We start from the raw sequence: 17,530 nt of genomic DNA, 5'->3' as shown, positions 1-17,530 counted from the left end.
TCTTTCCATCTGAAGTTGATTCAAGGGCTTCAATAGTGTGAAAAGGCATAGCTCTTTATATTGATTTCACAGGAAAAACCTCTGAAAGCTTTTATGTTGTGAGATGAGAATCAAATTTACCTAAACCAAGGGTTCCCAAACCTTTTGAGTGCATAGATCATCTCTTACACTAACAGTTGGCTCAGAGAACAATTCCTGTCTCGTTTGTGATATCTGACGTCTTTATACAGATTTCTCATTATACACAATTCCATGTAGGCAAATTGCTGACAAAGGAAACTCATCTTGATTAGGAAAGGCTTGTTTTTAAGTTGTCTCTTAATGCAGTTAAGCAACAGCAAATGAGAAGCAGCAGCCAGCTTTTTCTTTGTGGACTGTAACTAGGGAACTTTTGGTTTACATTGTTTAAAATAAAACATTTTCTCTCCCCAGAGTTTCAGGTGGAAAAAAAAAAAGCAATATTCAAAGTGGTTATAACAGTTTTCCATCTACTTGCTCCTTTTCTTCCCCAGGAAAACCAGTCTTTTAAGCACATCACTAGTGTTTGTGTACTGTGATGTTTTTGTTTCTAGGATTTCGGGATTTTTTCTTTTTTTTTTTTTTTTTTTGCATGACCTCATAATTTTTCTTTATAAATTCCTTCCAATTTTTTATTTGAGAAATACTAACAAAATATGAGTCCAAATTGGCAGGAAAAGCAGGAAACATGGATTTTTTCACCTTGTAATTGCCAAGAACATGATTAACACTGTGAGCCATGAAAAACGGCTAGGCTGGAGACTTGTATTTCTGTAGCTACTAAAGGGAGTGGAACAGAAGATATCCTACTTGGTTTCTGTCCTAAACTTCTTTTTTCCTGTATACAAGGTATTTTTTAGAAAATAGACAATGCAATGTAGCATGTGTAAGTTACAATGACTGTTACAAATTAAAACATGCATTTTGTTTCACAAGGCAATATAAGGTTGCCATTACTTTGCCCAAAATAAGGGTAGGGAATTAATTCATGTAGTTCTATTACCTCCCCTCCAAAGAGGGAGGTTTTTAGTGTTAAGAGTATTATAACACTATATCTCATAATGTTATATTTTTAATATCATATATTAAAAATTTGTTTAGACTGAATAAATAGAAACAGTAAATCATTGGGCAGGTACTTAACCATAAAACAAATCCCTTACAGAAACTGCGCAGGTGTTAGCAAATGATACTTTTCTTTAATACATCTCTAAATTGAATTTCATTCAACCATTTACATTACAATATCAACATTAATTTTATATTTCAGAAAATATTTTTCAGCAAAACACACTTCTGAGTTTATCTCCAGAAAATTAATGTATGGTTTTCAAGTGGTTGTTGGAATTACAGGTGGACATTCTATATAGCATACTAGGCTCCTTATCAATTCATGCTGTATGTTATTTCATTCCTCCAGAGGTGAATTATCAGAGGGGGCATTAGTTAAATAGTAAGTTATACAGCATGTACTAGCTGCTGAATGCACACTTCTGACACAAGTCTTAAAAGCACTTAATTTTGCTCTATCTCTGCTAAAAAATCTTTCACATTCTGGTTTCAGACTACTTAATAAATAAAATTGAAAGACAGCAAAAAAACAACAGTAAAAAACCAGAAATACAACAATAAAAATATGGTCTGGTTTTGTGGGTTTGAATGTGAGACTTTTAAATTATACAAATGTGGAAGCACTGAAGGAACCAGACTTTGTCCTGTTATTTTAAGGCTTCTAAGGAAATGCAGAAAGAGGAAATGATTCAGGCCATGTGACGTAATGTGTTCTATTTTTGTTCTTTAAAGTTCAAAGGGTTTATAGTTGTGAAAAGGACATATGCAAAAGCAACAGCCACAATAGAAGATATTTTTCTCATCTGATTTTGGGTTAAGTTGTGTTCATATCACAGCCTGAGGAAGGAATTTCATCTTCCAGGTCACAACATGGCTATTGCATCTTTCTTGTTCTAGTGCTTACCTGTTATAATGGAACATCTGAAATATGTGTGCTGGAGGATATGCTAGATTTTGCCTTTAGTTTTGATTTATCCCTTAATCATTATTTTGTGATGTGCTATGTACTTTTGATATTTTGTGCGTTACTGGCTTCTTTCTTACTCTGTCCTTTATTCTCCAATGCTTCCACTGTATTTTTCCGCTGAGAGGTGAAATGTCATGCTGGTTAGTGTTCAAGATTAGATGAAATCTTTGCTCTTTCAGGTGACTTCTGTATGAAATAAATGACTCTTGTTTGTTCAAGATGTAAATTGCTGCCCCCTTCTGTACACAAAGCTGCGTACAAGTTGTCATATGCTTGTTTTACGTTTAAGGCGGGGGGGGAAAAGGCTTTTGTTCTGGTTTCAAAGAGGTGATATTGGCAAGTCTGTAACTTCCAAAGACTATTGGACATAGTGTATGTGTAGATTCGTGTGTGCATTTCTAATACCCTATGAAAAGTAATTGAAGATTTCCTACTAATTTTCTTTGGGTATGTTCTCAGGAAAAACGGAATGTGATTTTTTAAGGAGAAAGCATGTACTTGTACATGAAGAAAATATAGCATAAATATGTTCTTCTGATGAATTGATTCTTACAGGATATGACAGCTAGAGATTTGCTACAGCAAAGATATACTCTTCCTAATGGAGACACTGCTTGGAGACCATCACCACTTGTTACTGCTGCCCTGGAAGGAAAGCTTGTTATTCTTGATGGCATTCATCGAATTAACCCTGGCACTCTAGCTGTACTTCAAAGGTCAGGATGTGAGCACGGATAAGTTGGGTGCACGTGATCGGTTTATTGAGCGCATGCATACTGAGAAATTAAGTTCCTTCTCGTGAATATGACTTTATAACTTCAAGAATACTGTAAAAAATCAAGCTGAGCATTGAAGTCTCACCGAATATGTAATGTTCAGTCTTGACAAACTTAAAAGCGGAAGCAATGTCTTCATGTTCTTTGTAAGTCTATAACAACACAGGAAATCTCAACTTTTTGTAAATACAGAATGAAAGTATGAATTGAAGAATGAGCTAGACTTTAAACTTATGAAATCTAAAAGTTAGTAATATTTGCACAATGATTTGAAAATGCAAGATGTCAGAAAATGTTTAAAATGCTTTGAATGCATTCTGCTACTAAATAAAAGGTGATCATTACGATTGTATGTAAAAGCATACTTTATATTGGTTGCAAAGAACTCTTTCTAAACATTATTTCATAACTCAATAAAAAGTAAATTAAACTTTGAAGAACAGAAGTAGTAATAGCAGATACTATGTTAATAATAATCTATACTGTCAGCTCAAATTTTTTCCACTATTTCACGTGCTTGCATCATATACTGCCTTTTGCAAACTTAAAGGGCATCACCACGTTTAAAAGCAGACTGTAGCAAAAACATTTTATGCCTTCTTTTGTTATTTATATATACATGCAGAAGGGCAGAAGAGAATTATGCTTGCCTGTTTTTTCCTTTTTTAATCACTTTAGCTTTCCCTTCTGATGTTTCTTCTGACATATGCATGTATTATATCTAATTAACTTCTGCATTAAAAAAAATAAAAGCTAGGTCTGTATGTATGTTAATCGTTAAAGCCAACTGAAATCTATTTCTACAAGAAACTTAAGAAAAATAAAATATAAGAAGTATATTACTTGATGTGATTATAATAAAATGGCTGTTTCATGCCATTTATGCACTATACTGGTAAGACAGAATTATTTTTTTTCATTTTCTTACCATATCTATTTAAACTAAGTCGACTAACTGACTATGTGCTAAAACTGTTTACTTATGCGTATTATTTTTACCTCCACACCTGGATACAGCTTAAATTGGTATAACTTTGTCTTTTAACTATGACCCATGTTGACTGAGGTAGCTTTTTAAAAAAGCATTGGTTGATAAGTTTTTTAAAAAGTAATCAAAGGCTAGATAAAGCTTATTCTTTATTTTCAAACAGATTAATACATGACAGAGAACTGACCCTCTATGACGGCACCAGATTGTTAAGGGAAGATAGATACCAAAACTTAAAAGAAGAATTGCAGATCTCTGATGAGAAACTACAGGAAAGGTAAAGTGTCAGCTATGATCATAGAATACAGACATCATTTCATCCTGTAAAGAGCTTAATCTCTTTTTTTTTTTTTAACAAGAACATCATGCAAAATGCATCCCTATTAAATTGATACCTTTTAATCACTCAGAGAAACATGTTTTAAACATCAGTTTCCTCATGAGCTTTTTTTTTGTGGCATGGGAAAATTATATCCTATTTAGAGTGCTTGAACTAAAAGGAAAACTTTCAATATCCTTTAACAGAAGGAGTCAGAAATCAAAGAGAAATTGTAAATACATAGAAACACAGATATAAACATATATATTACTTAATTTTGGAACATTTTATAAAGACTGTTGGAAAAGAAAGCTAAAGTGAAGTTAAATACAAGTTGTTCCTTTCTTTTGCCTCATTAGCTAGAAAGCTGGTATTTAATTTACAACTAATATGGGGCAGGAAATCCTAAGGATGGGTTGGGACCCATTATGCTTATTCTTTTTGTTTCTTCACTTCCACTTGTCTGCTAGAAACATTCCACAGATAGAAATGTTTTCTAGCCCTCTGAGGCTGTACTTGATACATAGTCAAACACTGCTGATCAATTTTAGTTAATGAGATATTGTTGAGTGTACATCAAAGCAAATGCAATCTATTATTCAGTAATATGTAAGGAGTTAAACGTACTGTGATTCTTAAATGGCTTTAACCTCTGAAAAAACAGTTAAAGTTTTATGTCACATGTCCATGCTCATATTTACACTGCAGGGTGTGCATGTGCCCAGACTTCTAAGAGGCCTTATCGGTTATGGTAGGGATGCATTCATGATGTGCCACCCTGTTTCTCTCAACTGTCTCATTGAATACGATTTTTTCCTTTGACATCCTTTGTAGTCCACCCTTTAGAAAAGCTGTTTTTCTTTTACTGCTAAATTGTTTTGTTATTTCTGGTTCCCTTTTGATGCAAAATACTGTGGTGTTTTTTTTTAAAAAAACCAACAAACCAAACCAAACTTCATTTTAAGTCTTCCTTAGCATTTGTTTTGATTCTTTTTAGTAGGTGTGGTGTAATCTGTGCCTACTTGTTGCAAATTGTATCCACGCTGCTGAGGCCATACACCCAGCTAGATGGGCGTTTCCTGCATTTGTTTTATTTGAATGAAGAACTATGTATCAGGGAAGTGTTCTGTTTATCAGGATTTTAAGCCCAGACTTTTAAAAGAGAGGCAAAAAAGCTCCAAGGATCCATCTTGGATGGTATCCCAGCTTTGCATTGGACTTTGTACTTCAAAATGCGTATAGTCATTGTGTGTCTACTCCCTGCTCCATGTTCATGGTCTTGTCCAAGGTGCTTTCAGACAGAATAGCAGTGGCGGTGCTGTTTTACTTACTGAATGGTACCCTTTAGTTCGTGCCAATATACTCCAAAACCCTAGACAATTCATCACACATTAACCTTCAGTACAGCCCCTCTTCCTGGATCAAATCTCTCTCACAAGAATAGAGCTTTACATCTGGATTCTATGTCTCCCTGTTTGTTCTAACTATCACTGTTTTGGCAGTGGACTCCTTTATAACCTTCATTATCTGTTAGACCACGAGAACTGTCCAAGCTGTCTTCTTTAATGACTATTCTGCAGACCCATCTTCTTACTGTGCCACTTCTGTACACACTTGCCTTCCCTTCACTGTCATTGAATAACCTTGTGGTTCCACTGTGCCAGTTGTGCATTGCTTTTGACTACTTTGGAGGCTCCAAAAGTCTTTTTTTTTGGCTTTCCTGGGAAGGCTGTCCCCCTTTCCTTCAGATCACAATGTACTGCTTTTACCTAGCCACCTTAATATTTTGCAACATAGTGTATTATGAATTGCTAAGTTCTAAATTAAGTGTTTGACTGACAGCGAACTTTCACACTCTGAGCCATAAATGAAGGGTGTCTGTTATCTTAGACAGGAATACATTTCTGATTAGTACTTGATCTTGCATCTGGAAGTTCCTTGTGACCATTTAGCACCATCTTGGATACAGGTGAAAATTCCTGGTACGGAATTAGCTGAAGTTCATTGTGCTCAGAATCCACTTTCTCCTAGGTGAAACGTTCAATCTGGCCCTTATTCAACTTTCTTCTGTACTGACTTATTCAAAAGAAGCCAGGGTAAAGTAATGCAAACATGTATCTGCTTCTTTGGTTTTGGCTATGGGCTTTTTTGGGATCAGTGAACTGCTCCTCTGTGGAGAGGGCACTGTTCCCACCACCCCTTGAGGAACTGAAGGTGTTCCAGGACCTCATCCTGGTTTTGGTCTCTTAAATACTCTGAAAACATCACTACTGGCTCCAGGATGTGATGTCAATAGTTGCTCTGTGTTTCCAGAACTGCATTCCTCCCTGCTACTCATCCTTTTCAGCAACAGTTGCCTGTCAGTGCAAGCTTCAGTGCTTTCCAGTGTTGTAGAATGGCTGTGCAGGATTAGCCCTTCTCTCCAGACACCTTCTCATCAAATGATATTTAGGGTACAGACAAAGAAAACACGATGGTACTAGCCATCCCTCATTTGCCTGCAAAAGATTGCCTTGTGGAGATGTTATATGGAATATGTTGTACCTTAAATTTATCAGCAGATTGGCTGGGTAAGTTCTTACTTCTAAATCATGATTGGGAGATGCTTTCCATGTTGATGAATTGTCTCTTTTGCTGTGTGTTGATGGCTGTGCCTAGTGGCCTTAGCTATACTCCTGATCTTACAGTAAGACAAAAAGAGAGCTTTACCTATCCTGGTTTACTGGATTTGACTAAAGTAATTTTGGTAGAGTTGCTTTTGACCAGGCCTGCAGAATATAAGCTGTCATTCCCAGTTCTGCTGGGACTGAATCTGGGATGTTTGATGAGTGACACATCAAGACTACTGTTAATTTTCCAATAAGAGAATTCCCTATGGAAAGGGAAGTTTTATTTTTTTGAATCAGGAGATTATTCTGACTTTTTTCCTAAATCCCACTCATTCAGCTTTGATTCTCATTTGTATGTTGGGAAGTGATATGGTACATAGAATATATTCTAAGTTACAAAAGTAACTTTTTATTTCCTTATTAACCTTTTTATTATCTGCCTGATCTCATGTACTAATGTAGTTCTTATAAGAAACAGAGGAAGAGGAAAAAACATACTGAGTGGCACATCAATGATTCAGTGGAAGAGCATGGCAGAGTTTTAGAAGTCTAAGCAGTCAGACAGGACCTAAATGACGTAGCTGAAAATAGTCATAAACAGAGGAGAAATGAAATCAAGAGAAAAAAAGGAGTATTTCTGAAGGACTAGAACTTGAAAGAAAGAAGTCAAAAGCTTCATTAGGAAATCGTTAGATTAGAGGGCAAGGCCGTCTTCAGAATTTCAGAAAAAGCAGTAGCTGGAGACTGGAAGGCAGCTGTGATAGAGAAGAAGTGCTATGTTACTGCCATATGTCAGAGAAACTGAGAACATGGAGTACATACTTCCTCTCCCCCTCCTTTGGGTCCGCTTTGCTGTGCGTGGGTGTTCTTGATTGTAGTGACTATTTCTAGTATAGTTTGCAGTTGCTGTCTTCTGTGTTACTTCTAATCATTCATAAATACAAAATAACTCACTGTTACTCTCTGTTCCCTTAATTTAAGATTCACTAATGAGATGGCCAGATGCTGCTGTAAGTTACATAAATAGAAATGTCTTTCGTAATGGAGAACAACTGATAATGCTTTTTAGTAGACTACTTGGACTCAGTACTTTGTGAATGGAATTTTAGAACAGAATTTCCATTTAAATCTGTTTCAGAGAAAAGGAGTACTATTCCTAACCAATGAACCAAAACTTCTGTAAACATTATTTTTTTTTACTCTGTGTTTGTAAAAGGATTTGGCACACCTGAAGATTTTTCCCATTTGTACAATGAGAAAATTTGAGATATTAATGGAGAAGTTTTAGGAGATCGCTTCTTCAGACAAGCAAGACACATTTTGTACTAAGCTTTCATGCTCCTATATGAAAATATTTGATAGTAAAAAAAAAAAAATTTTTTTCACAGTTTTAGCGCATTTAATTTTTACTGCTTCAATAGCAATAGAACTCATATGTGTAGTGGAATAGAAAGGAGAGTACTGCACAATCCATCACTTAATATCCAACCCTGATAAGTCAAGAGTTTGTTGGGGTTTTTTTGAATAAAGGGATGGTATTTCACATCACAGTGTGGTTTAAAGAAATGACATGCCTCTGTATACATATGTAAACAGTATTACAGTAGAGAATGTGAATGTACCTAGACAATGGCAGTGTTATTAGAAGCACAGGACAAAGAGGAAAATATTACTTGGTTTTCAGATTGTTTTCAAGTTTTGAAGCTTAGAACACTATTATTCATAAATTACAATTTTGGACAACTTCGTTTAAAAGTTTTGTTAACTTTGTAAGAGCTAATAAAATATATTGTAATTTTAAACAATGTTAATTATTGCAATTGAGTTATATATTCATTATTATTTCATTATATTTCTATATCTGTCATGTCTAATAGCATTTCTCTCAGAAGGGCTTCAGACTGGTGCGTGCAATAGCTGTCATGACTGACAAGTGCAAGCAGTACGTTTGTTTGCCCTTGTGAGATTTTGGGGATACTCCTTGGCCTGGTGAAAGCCTATAAGCTCCAAGGTATGTAGCAGTGGGCACAGAGTAGTTTTTCCTCTATTCTTTCTTCTGCCAGTTTCTGGAGTTAAGTTAGCAAACAGTCACAGTAAGATGACATTCGCTCATTTGAGGAAACTAGGTATTTTTGTTTATGCGTTTGAGGAGAAAAAAAGAAAAAGTTGCTCTTGAGAACATGACAGATGGTCCTTAAAGATCTTTTACATAGAAGGAAATTATAGCAGCTGATTCTTTATTCATGTAATGATTGTATGATTCATTTTCCTGAACAGGTTCAGAGTTTAAGAGAAAGTACGTTCAAGTACTGTGCATATCCAAGATTTCTGCATAGAATTTCTTCTGTAATCATCCATTACTTCACTGAGACAGATACTGTAAAGGTAGCACACAGCCTTTACAAGACAAGCAGTGAAGTGTTGGTTTGTCTTATGGTGCAGTATTTTAACCGATTTGGGTGGATATCCCCTCCCCATGACACATGCACACACAGACACAGAGATGATAAGTCCTTGGTGTGGAGAGCAGAAAGGCAGCTATTATAGGAAAATCTAGAAGTAGGTGTATAACAGGATTGTTCAAAAGCTGAAAGAAGTCAGTCATCATGCATGGGTGGTTTTAATGCCCTGCAGACAGTGGATTCTTTTCCATGCGATTAGGTTGAAAGGGAGCACACAGTAGATGAGACAAATATAAAATGTGGCAGGGAATGAATTTAGCAAGCCATAAAAGTTTTTAATTGCTTACATTTTCTAGCTTTTACTTCACTTTTTTTTGTGTTGGTTGTTTTTTTCTCCAGTTTAGTGAATTCTCAGATAAAGTAATCTGTTAATTTTAGACTGTGGTGAAATGTAAGAAAAACAGCAAGAAAACAAGACTAGGTCATTGTGGTCCTAGTATTATAATAACTCTGAATTCATAAAATTTCATAGAAAATGAGATTTGTGAAATCATATTACAGGAAGAGATGACCAAAAATAGTTTGGTTTTGCAAGGTGACATTAGGAATGCTATTCTGCTTGCTTTTATTTGTTTTTTTTTCGTAAGGAAAAGCTTCAGTTGCTCAGAACCATGTGTCGATAACAAGAAAATCTTTTCCTAAAATCACCCTGAACAGACTCTGTTCTGATCTTTCTCTCAAGAGCAGTGACGGTAATCCTTGGTTGGAATTAAACACTGATGTCAAAAGAAGGACACGTGTATTATTAGGAGAGTGCTCTGCTACCTATGTTGTCAGTAAACATTTAATAGAGAGAAGGATAGAGACTCTTTGTATTAATCAACTAACAGCAAATCTTCCCACGGTGTTTGAGGCTCATTAATTTAATTTAAAAGGTGTCTAGTTTTTAACAAGATACACTTACTCGGCCTTCATCTGCGAAGAACACAAGATGTCAAGGATTTCTTTTTTATAAAATGTAGATCCATGTAGGAGCTCCATATTAGAGTCCTTTAGAGACTTGATCTCTAATATGATGGAACAACTTTGAAACTCCAGTTGCGCTGATGGAAGCTGGGAACATTCAGAGCATTGCAGGATTGAGTCATTCGTGGCATTTGTTTTAGTAGTACACTTAGCTTGACTTTTTCAACATTACAAACATCAGTCCAAACAATAGGCTTTTGAAGCAGCCAGGTAGTTTTATTCATGTTTACAAACTGGAAACCTACAGCAGTGATGTTGTGATATGTCCAAATCTAGAGAGTACATCGATGACTTTAACTGCAGTCACCAAGTTAGCTTGCCCTGACTTTGCATCTCCTCTCCTCCCACTTTTCCCTGTGCCCTCTCTGGCTGTCCCTGCCATGCCCTTCGAATTAGGCAGGGACGTGGATGTGGTACAAGAGAAATGTTTTCCCTTTACTGGGGAAAGCTGACTGCTGCTTATGTTCTCTTTTGCAGAAGGACCAGAATTGGTCTTTTGAATTTGTTGGATTTCTCGAGGAGGGTTGTGTAGAATCATTTTATGTTAGCAATGAGCTGGAGGGTATTTTAAGAATGTGATAAGATGTGGGAAAGTGCAGAGAGTTATGCAGGGAGGTGAGCTTGTGGGGCAGGAGATAGATAAGCTTGAGAAACAAGGCCATGGGAGCAGGATGAGACAGGGAGCTTGTATGTTAGACAAAGAACTTGTGTTTAATTTACGTGGAAGCTATGCATGATATAGACACCCGTCAGGATCCTTGCTAAGGAGCGTGATAGTCACGTGGACAGTACATGTAACCAATTAGAGCTTGAGCAAGCGCGTGTACGGAAGTAGAAAGTAGTATGTAAGATGTAGTCTTCTGATTAATAAACGACTTCTCTGATCGTCATATTGGTGTGCTGAGTCGTCCGTGCCTCACATGAACGGAGAACCCCACAGGTTGTTTTTCTTCTTAGTAATGGGAGGGGGCAGGAGGTGAGTCTAGAAGTACATGTATTTAGCCTACCTAGGAAACACTTTCTTCTATAACAAGGGTGGCTAATGTACCCTGACCTTCTTTTATGCTTAGTGACAGTGACATTCCCATTGGTTCCTCTTTCATGTGATGTTTTCAGACATCTATTTCTATTTTTATCAATCGGGGAGTAGCTTCTAGGCTTATGACTTTCAGCTGAGAATAACTCATGCCACCCCCTGTGTTTGCTCTGGTATAGAGACTGTTTGCTATAATGGCTCTGTTGTATCACAGGTTTATTGTGATGAACAGATGAGCCAACTATGCAGTAGGTTTGTTAATTTATGCGTAATGGTCATAGTCTGTCTTCAAATTTTCTTGCTTATGCCACCATTTCCCCCGTCAGTTTAACAAGCAAGAATAATTGATTCCAAGTGTTCTGATTTTGAGTGCAGTAATTTATATGGAAAATGGCATGATAACAGGCATATCTAGCAATATAAACTGATTAAACTTCACTTGCTTTTTGCAAATTAACATCTCCTATTTTCATAAGAGTACTGTGAAATTAATTGTTGAAAACAGGCCCTCCTTGCACAATTTGATTGGCTTTTGTATCTGACTTGTTACTCTCTATTATTTCTACTGCTTCTAGAGATCATGCAGTTGTGCCAATTGATGAGTACCAATGAATTCCCAGTGCAAAGAGGTAATAATATTACATAGATAAGGGAGATAAAAAGATATGAAGAAGGCAAAGGTACCAAAAACCGAGGCAGCAGTCGTCTTCTGCCCTAACACATGCATCTAAAAGTTGTATATTTAAGTTTGTGTCGATCACAGTAATCTCCCATTCTTCAGTGAAATCAAATAGGCACGTGTCTAAGAGACTTTCAGTCACCAAATCCTGCAGTGTCATCTAGGGGACACTGACTGAAGCTAGCAGATCAGTTGCATAAAGATTTAAAAAATAATGGTAATAAGAGTACCTTTTACAACCATGAACAGTGCATGTGTTGCCACAGGAAGTTGTGCAGGCAAATAGGACGAAGAAGTTCAGAAAGGGATTAGACAAATTTGTGGGTAAAATAGAGATCTACCTTCCAATATCTTTGAAGATATGATTGTGGGTGCTGGGAGAGTATGAGGGGGACAAACTACTGGTAGTGGCTTGACTTAGGTGCTTTCCCCAAGGAGTATCTTCAGCTGTTGTAATCAGAGACAGAACACGTAGCAAGATGAGTAGATTGAAGGACCCAGCGGGGCATTTCTTAAGTTCTTGTAAGTCTTAATCTACCATTGGAGGGGCCTATCTCCCCATGCTAACTCTAAAACGAGCCAAGGATAATGTAACTGGTTTGGTCTTTGAAGTATAACTTTCAGAAATACTATGAAGTTAGGCATATTAGTCCCACCCTGAGAGTCTAGGTGATTTTCCAAGGACCCCAAAGAGCATCAGTAAGAAGAATGTTTCTAAAATGTTCCTAAATCCAACTCTTCATGGTATCTAGGCCAATCTCTACAGTGTCATCCTTTCTGTCAGTCTGAGTAAAAGAAGTTACTCATTACTGCAGCTCTGGTAGATCTTGTTCTCTCCCTGATTTGCCTGTGAGACATCCTGCTTTAGGTAAAGCACTTGTAGAAGTCCATCAGATGAGGCAGATGTCCATTTCAGATGTACAACAGAGTACACTGTAGCTTAGTTGCTGGTTTGTTCATCTTGAGGCATGCAGGTCCTGTTGCAGTTGAGGATACTTGGGTACCCTTTTGAGCATAAAAAGATTGTACATTTATAAAATTGCAAGTCACATTATGCAGTCTTTGTCTTTTTTTAAAAAAACAGTTGCATTGCAAATGATCTGAATAGACTGTGGTATGATTGAGTACAATAGTTATTTTTTTATCTATTGTAAAAATTAAATTTGATATTCACTGCTTAAGCCAGGTAATGAATTTTTAAACTCTTTTTGCAGGTCTATCTTTCCTATCCATCCTTCTTTCAGAATAGTGGTGTTAGCAGAACCTCCTGTCATTGGGAGTAGTACCCAACAGTGGCTGGGTCCAGAGTTTCTGACTCTGTTTCTTTTTCATAATGTTCAATCTTTAAGCAAGAGTGAAGAAACTGAAGTTATTCAAGGAATGGTAAGTACGTTCAATTTTTTAGACACTTATTGACTATTGCTTACTGAACATGGTTATTTACTACATCAAAAATATTTTGCTATTTCAGTGTAGCATAAATGGGTCTTCATTTTGAAAGCTTATCAAAGCAGCATATCTGCTTATCTTTTAATGATATTGGTATAAATTAGCATTGCTATTGTGATATTAAAAGATACTGTAGTAGAAGAATGCTCTTTGTCAAAATTGTATTCCTTTTTGGTTGACATGCAGCAACTATATACTCATTGCATCTAGTTGTAGCTGTATATGGAATTTGCATATCTTGCAGTAAGATTAATACTGTTTTTCTTTCAAGCAGATTCCAAATGTACCCAGTGTTGCTGTGGAGCAGTTGTTGTCATTAACACACAAGCTTCGGGAGACAAATGATGCCACAGTGAGCAATTTTTTTTTTTTTTTTTTTTTTTTTTTTTAAATTTACTTTCTCCTACTGTGGCTGTTTGTTTTAACGAAAGCTGGGTGAAGCATGCTAGGCTATAGTGTTGTTTCAAAGGCTGCCTGATTGGAAACCCAGCTCCACAAAATTATTGCTGGCTATTACTGCACTGCATACTGTAAACTTTTTTGATATATGATGTACATTTTTAGAATCTGCATAAGTAAAGCTTTTAAGAAATTGCCTGAATCCCAGAGAAGTCAGGCAAAACAGTACATGTTGTCAGTGGGTTTAGATCCATGGCTCACAGTAAAACATGCTTAAGGTCCCTTTTGAATAGGTATGGATATAATCATGTGTGTCGAAATATTTTTTTGTTTACTTTGCTTTAGTCATTGGAACTTTGATCACTGAAATTATCGGAGCTTTTTGGGCAATGGGGACTACCTAACCATTATAAAATGCCAACGGGCAACAGCAAAGACTCAGAAAAGGGAAAGTTTCAGAACTCCTGGCTGCGTTACTGCTACGGACTATTCTATTAAAGCAGTCTTGTCAAGAAAAATAAGTTCTGCTGACACAGTAACCAACCACAAAATCCTTCTAAAAGATACAGTCAAGTCATGGTGAAAAGAAAAAGAAATTATTGCTATGGCAACTAAAGCACTGGATGCTTTTAATGTAACTAAAACGTAAAACATCTCTAGTGTAATCCAGCAGTTTAACTGGTATGCAAATGTAATCCGTTCTCCTTAGTTTTCATGATTTTAACATGACTAATAATTTTTCTAGTATCACTATTTAGGAAGCTGAGAGAGGCTGTTATGCACTTCTGAGCTTAATAAAAGGAAGTAAAAAGGTTGACTTTTAGGTACACCTTTGGTACAGTGTTGTTATTATCTGTTTAGCTTCCTACAGCTAATGGATAAATGTGTTGGATTTTGCATACTTGGAGACATACCGTGCCTGAACAGAGCATTACAAAAATCCTTTCCAAATATGTAGATGTCTGTAGCATTGTGAAATATCTAAATGAAGTATGTGATGTTGGATGAGAAGTGAGTCACATTATGGATCAAGGGAGGATTCTTGCAGATCAGCAGTGACATGAGACATGTTGAGGATAGCACACCTGTGCGGAGAGCTGAAATGTGTGCCTTACGTATGTCAGACTATTTATAGAGTTGACTAAGTAAGCCTCTGCCAGAGATTATCCTGAAATATTAGCCATTGTTTAAAGTGATTTTGTTAACAATAGAAGAATACCTGTAGACTGTTCAGCCTGTGGGCGTTGTCTGCGTCATTGTAATTGTTTGCTTGATTTACAATAGAATCTAGAGACTACAAACAAGATCCTGTTGAATTAGATGCCTCATAGATATATGTTACAAAGACTGTCACTAACCCAATTTTGAGTTTACAGTTGTTCAATATGAAATATTAAAAAAACCCAAACAAACATCAAGTAAGAGAAAAGAGGAAATTTTGTTCCCAACTTTAACTGCCAGTTGCAAATACTCAGAAGATGTGATACGTCTTTTCCTCTGTCATCCTGTTCTCTTTGCTTATTTATTTCAGTGCACGATCTGATCCTATATATTATTTGGACTTTAAAATGCCCATGCCCTTAGAGATTGGATTTACCAAGGTGGCACAATGTATGAAATACCCTACCTGGGTTGCTATGCCCAGCTGCCATTCTCCATCAGTGCAGTCCCATAAGTTGTGATTGAGGAGGATTGCTTACCTGCCAAAACTTACTCTACTTGGGAACCTTTCAGCTGTTTAAGATACTTTTGGAAAGAGAATATAATCTCCAAAGGCAGTGAGGATTCTGGCTAGTGAACAGGGATAACAAGGATACAGCACTCACCTTTCTCCCTTGCTGATGCTTCACACAGGACTGAGTAGGTCTTGAAATGCCATCATTTACATCACAGAGTCCATAATGCTGGGTGGTAAACTCTGATGGTTCAGAAGATGCTTCACAGTGTTCCGTCAATGAAAGCAGGAGGAGCCAGAGTAGTAATCTTTGCAGTTAGCCCAATCTAAGTCATTCTTGCTCATTACTTGGAGCTATGCTAGAAAGTATTATAGAATCATAGAATCATAGAATCATTATGGTTGGAAGAGACCTCAAAGATCATCAAGTCCAACCTTTGTTTTCTCAGCATTCAGGAAAAGTTTTGTATAATTTCATAGAACTGATTTTTTTTTTTTAAATATTAATGCCTGTTTGTCAAAAGTACAGTTTTCCAGGGGAAAGAATTGGTGTTAAGATATTCCTTATGCTTAAAAATTATTAAGGGGGGAAAAAAGTCTCTAAAGTTCATGAAGTGCTGCTTTTCTCTAGTTTTTTTTTCCCTGGATGGCAAATTTCAGGATTTTTTCCAATTGAAATAGCATAAAATATATTAAGATAATTGTAATGCAGTTAGAAGTAATTTATATGAACCAAAACAAAATGTTTTGAAATTACCTAGTTAAAATATTTCACTTGACCCAGGCAAAGCATGGCGTGACTTATCAGATCACACTCATTGTTGTGTGTTTCCTGCTAAAATAAGGAACCTATTTGTATTAGATACCTTCATCCGGTAGATATAATTATAGAATTATTTCTTTCTCAGTCTTTACATGGTCACTTATTTTGGAGTTCTGTTTGTTTGTTTTTTAAATTTTGCTGTATTTGTTTGAGGTCTCCCTTCCCAGGCATTGAATCATTTTTGTAACTCTTTGCTGAATTATGTCCAGTTTTTAGCATTTATTTTAACATGTGGTCAACAGAAAAGGACACAGTGTTCCAGTAACGGCCCGCCTAGGAGTCGTGTGCAGAGGTGATACAATCTCCTTACTGCTGCCCAGTCTTGTCTTGTTTATACATCCAAGAATCCTGCCAGACCCTTCTGCCAGAGCATTACATGTGGAGCTCATATTCAGTTTGTGAAGAGCAGATGGGTTTTTAGGACATTCATCCTTTTACAGTGGCTCACCTCCTTGTTATTGTTAGTATTGTTTAGTGTTAGGTTTTATATAGCGAATAAAATTCAGTTATCAGCACATTTTTCTTCCTGTTGCTTATCAAGTGAAATTGTAAGGCTAATCTTTTGATGACATCCTGATTTCATTGGCAGTGAATTACTGCCACAAATACAGAATTACAAGCTTGCCGATTAAAAAGCACAAGCTGCTGTAGGAGGCAGAAAACACCTATGAATCAGAAGAAAAATTGAAATAATTCCTTTTTGGATTCCTTTTTTCTTCTGACTTGTTCAATTTAAATCCCTGAGATCCAGTCCCAGAGATCAAATAATTAAACTACCTTGATTTTTTTGACAGGCACAGTCACTGGCTTCGTCTTTATCTACTCGACAACTATTACGAATTTGTCGTCGACTGTCACAACATCCAGATGAAAGCCTTTACTATGCTGTTAATAAAGCCTGCCTTTCCAGGTAGAAGTGCTAGTTTTGGTGGAAGTTCGAGAGCTTCTTGGTCAGTTGCTAACATGCAAGATAGCTTTTAATGTGTTTTAGTAGATAATACAATTGCTGTCTTGCTTCTTAAAGTCTGTCCTTTCTTTCAAGTATTTCTGTGGTTTTCTCAAACCTAGGAGGTAAGTAGAAATGACTTTGTACTCTTTTTTCATCTTTATGAAGATATTTCATTACATTATGTAAATCAGTCACCATTGTCACTTCACTGTCTCAAAACACTCAAAGCAGAGTTACATTAATGTTTAGTATGACTGATGTTTGGTGGAGGCTTGGTTTCAGTTCCAAAAACTGTATCTAGAAAAGTTATGAACATCTAATTTTGTGGGTTTGGGGTTTTGTTC

The 17,530-nt window shown here is 36.4% G+C and overlaps 1 protein-coding gene across 1 annotated transcript in view; it reads left to right on the top strand.

Moving 5' to 3' along the window:
- The window catches only part of LOC104160963 (von Willebrand factor A domain-containing protein 8-like), a 59,218-nt gene extending 42,067 nt beyond the window's left edge, over window positions 1-17,151 (top strand). Inside the window, exons 12-16 of the mRNA XM_009699228.1 lie at window positions 2,612-2,772; window positions 3,984-4,097; window positions 13,106-13,274; window positions 13,615-13,692; window positions 17,032-17,151. Of these exons, the coding sequence (XP_009697530.1) occupies window positions 2,612-2,772; window positions 3,984-4,097; window positions 13,106-13,274; window positions 13,615-13,692; window positions 17,032-17,151 (642 nt within the window). The remainder of the gene's footprint in view (window positions 1-2,611; window positions 2,773-3,983; window positions 4,098-13,105; window positions 13,275-13,614; window positions 13,693-17,031) is intronic.
- Window positions 17,152-17,530: the final 379 nt, after the last annotated feature.

The sequence above is a fragment of the Cariama cristata genome, unplaced genomic scaffold, assembly GCF_000690535.1.
Source record: "Cariama cristata isolate BGI_N322 unplaced genomic scaffold, ASM69053v1 scaffold28294, whole genome shotgun sequence".
Lineage (NCBI taxonomy): Eukaryota > Metazoa > Chordata > Aves > Cariamiformes > Cariamidae > Cariama > Cariama cristata.
Note: the sequence above shows the minus strand (reverse complement) of the source record. Positions and strands in the feature narration are given on the sequence as shown.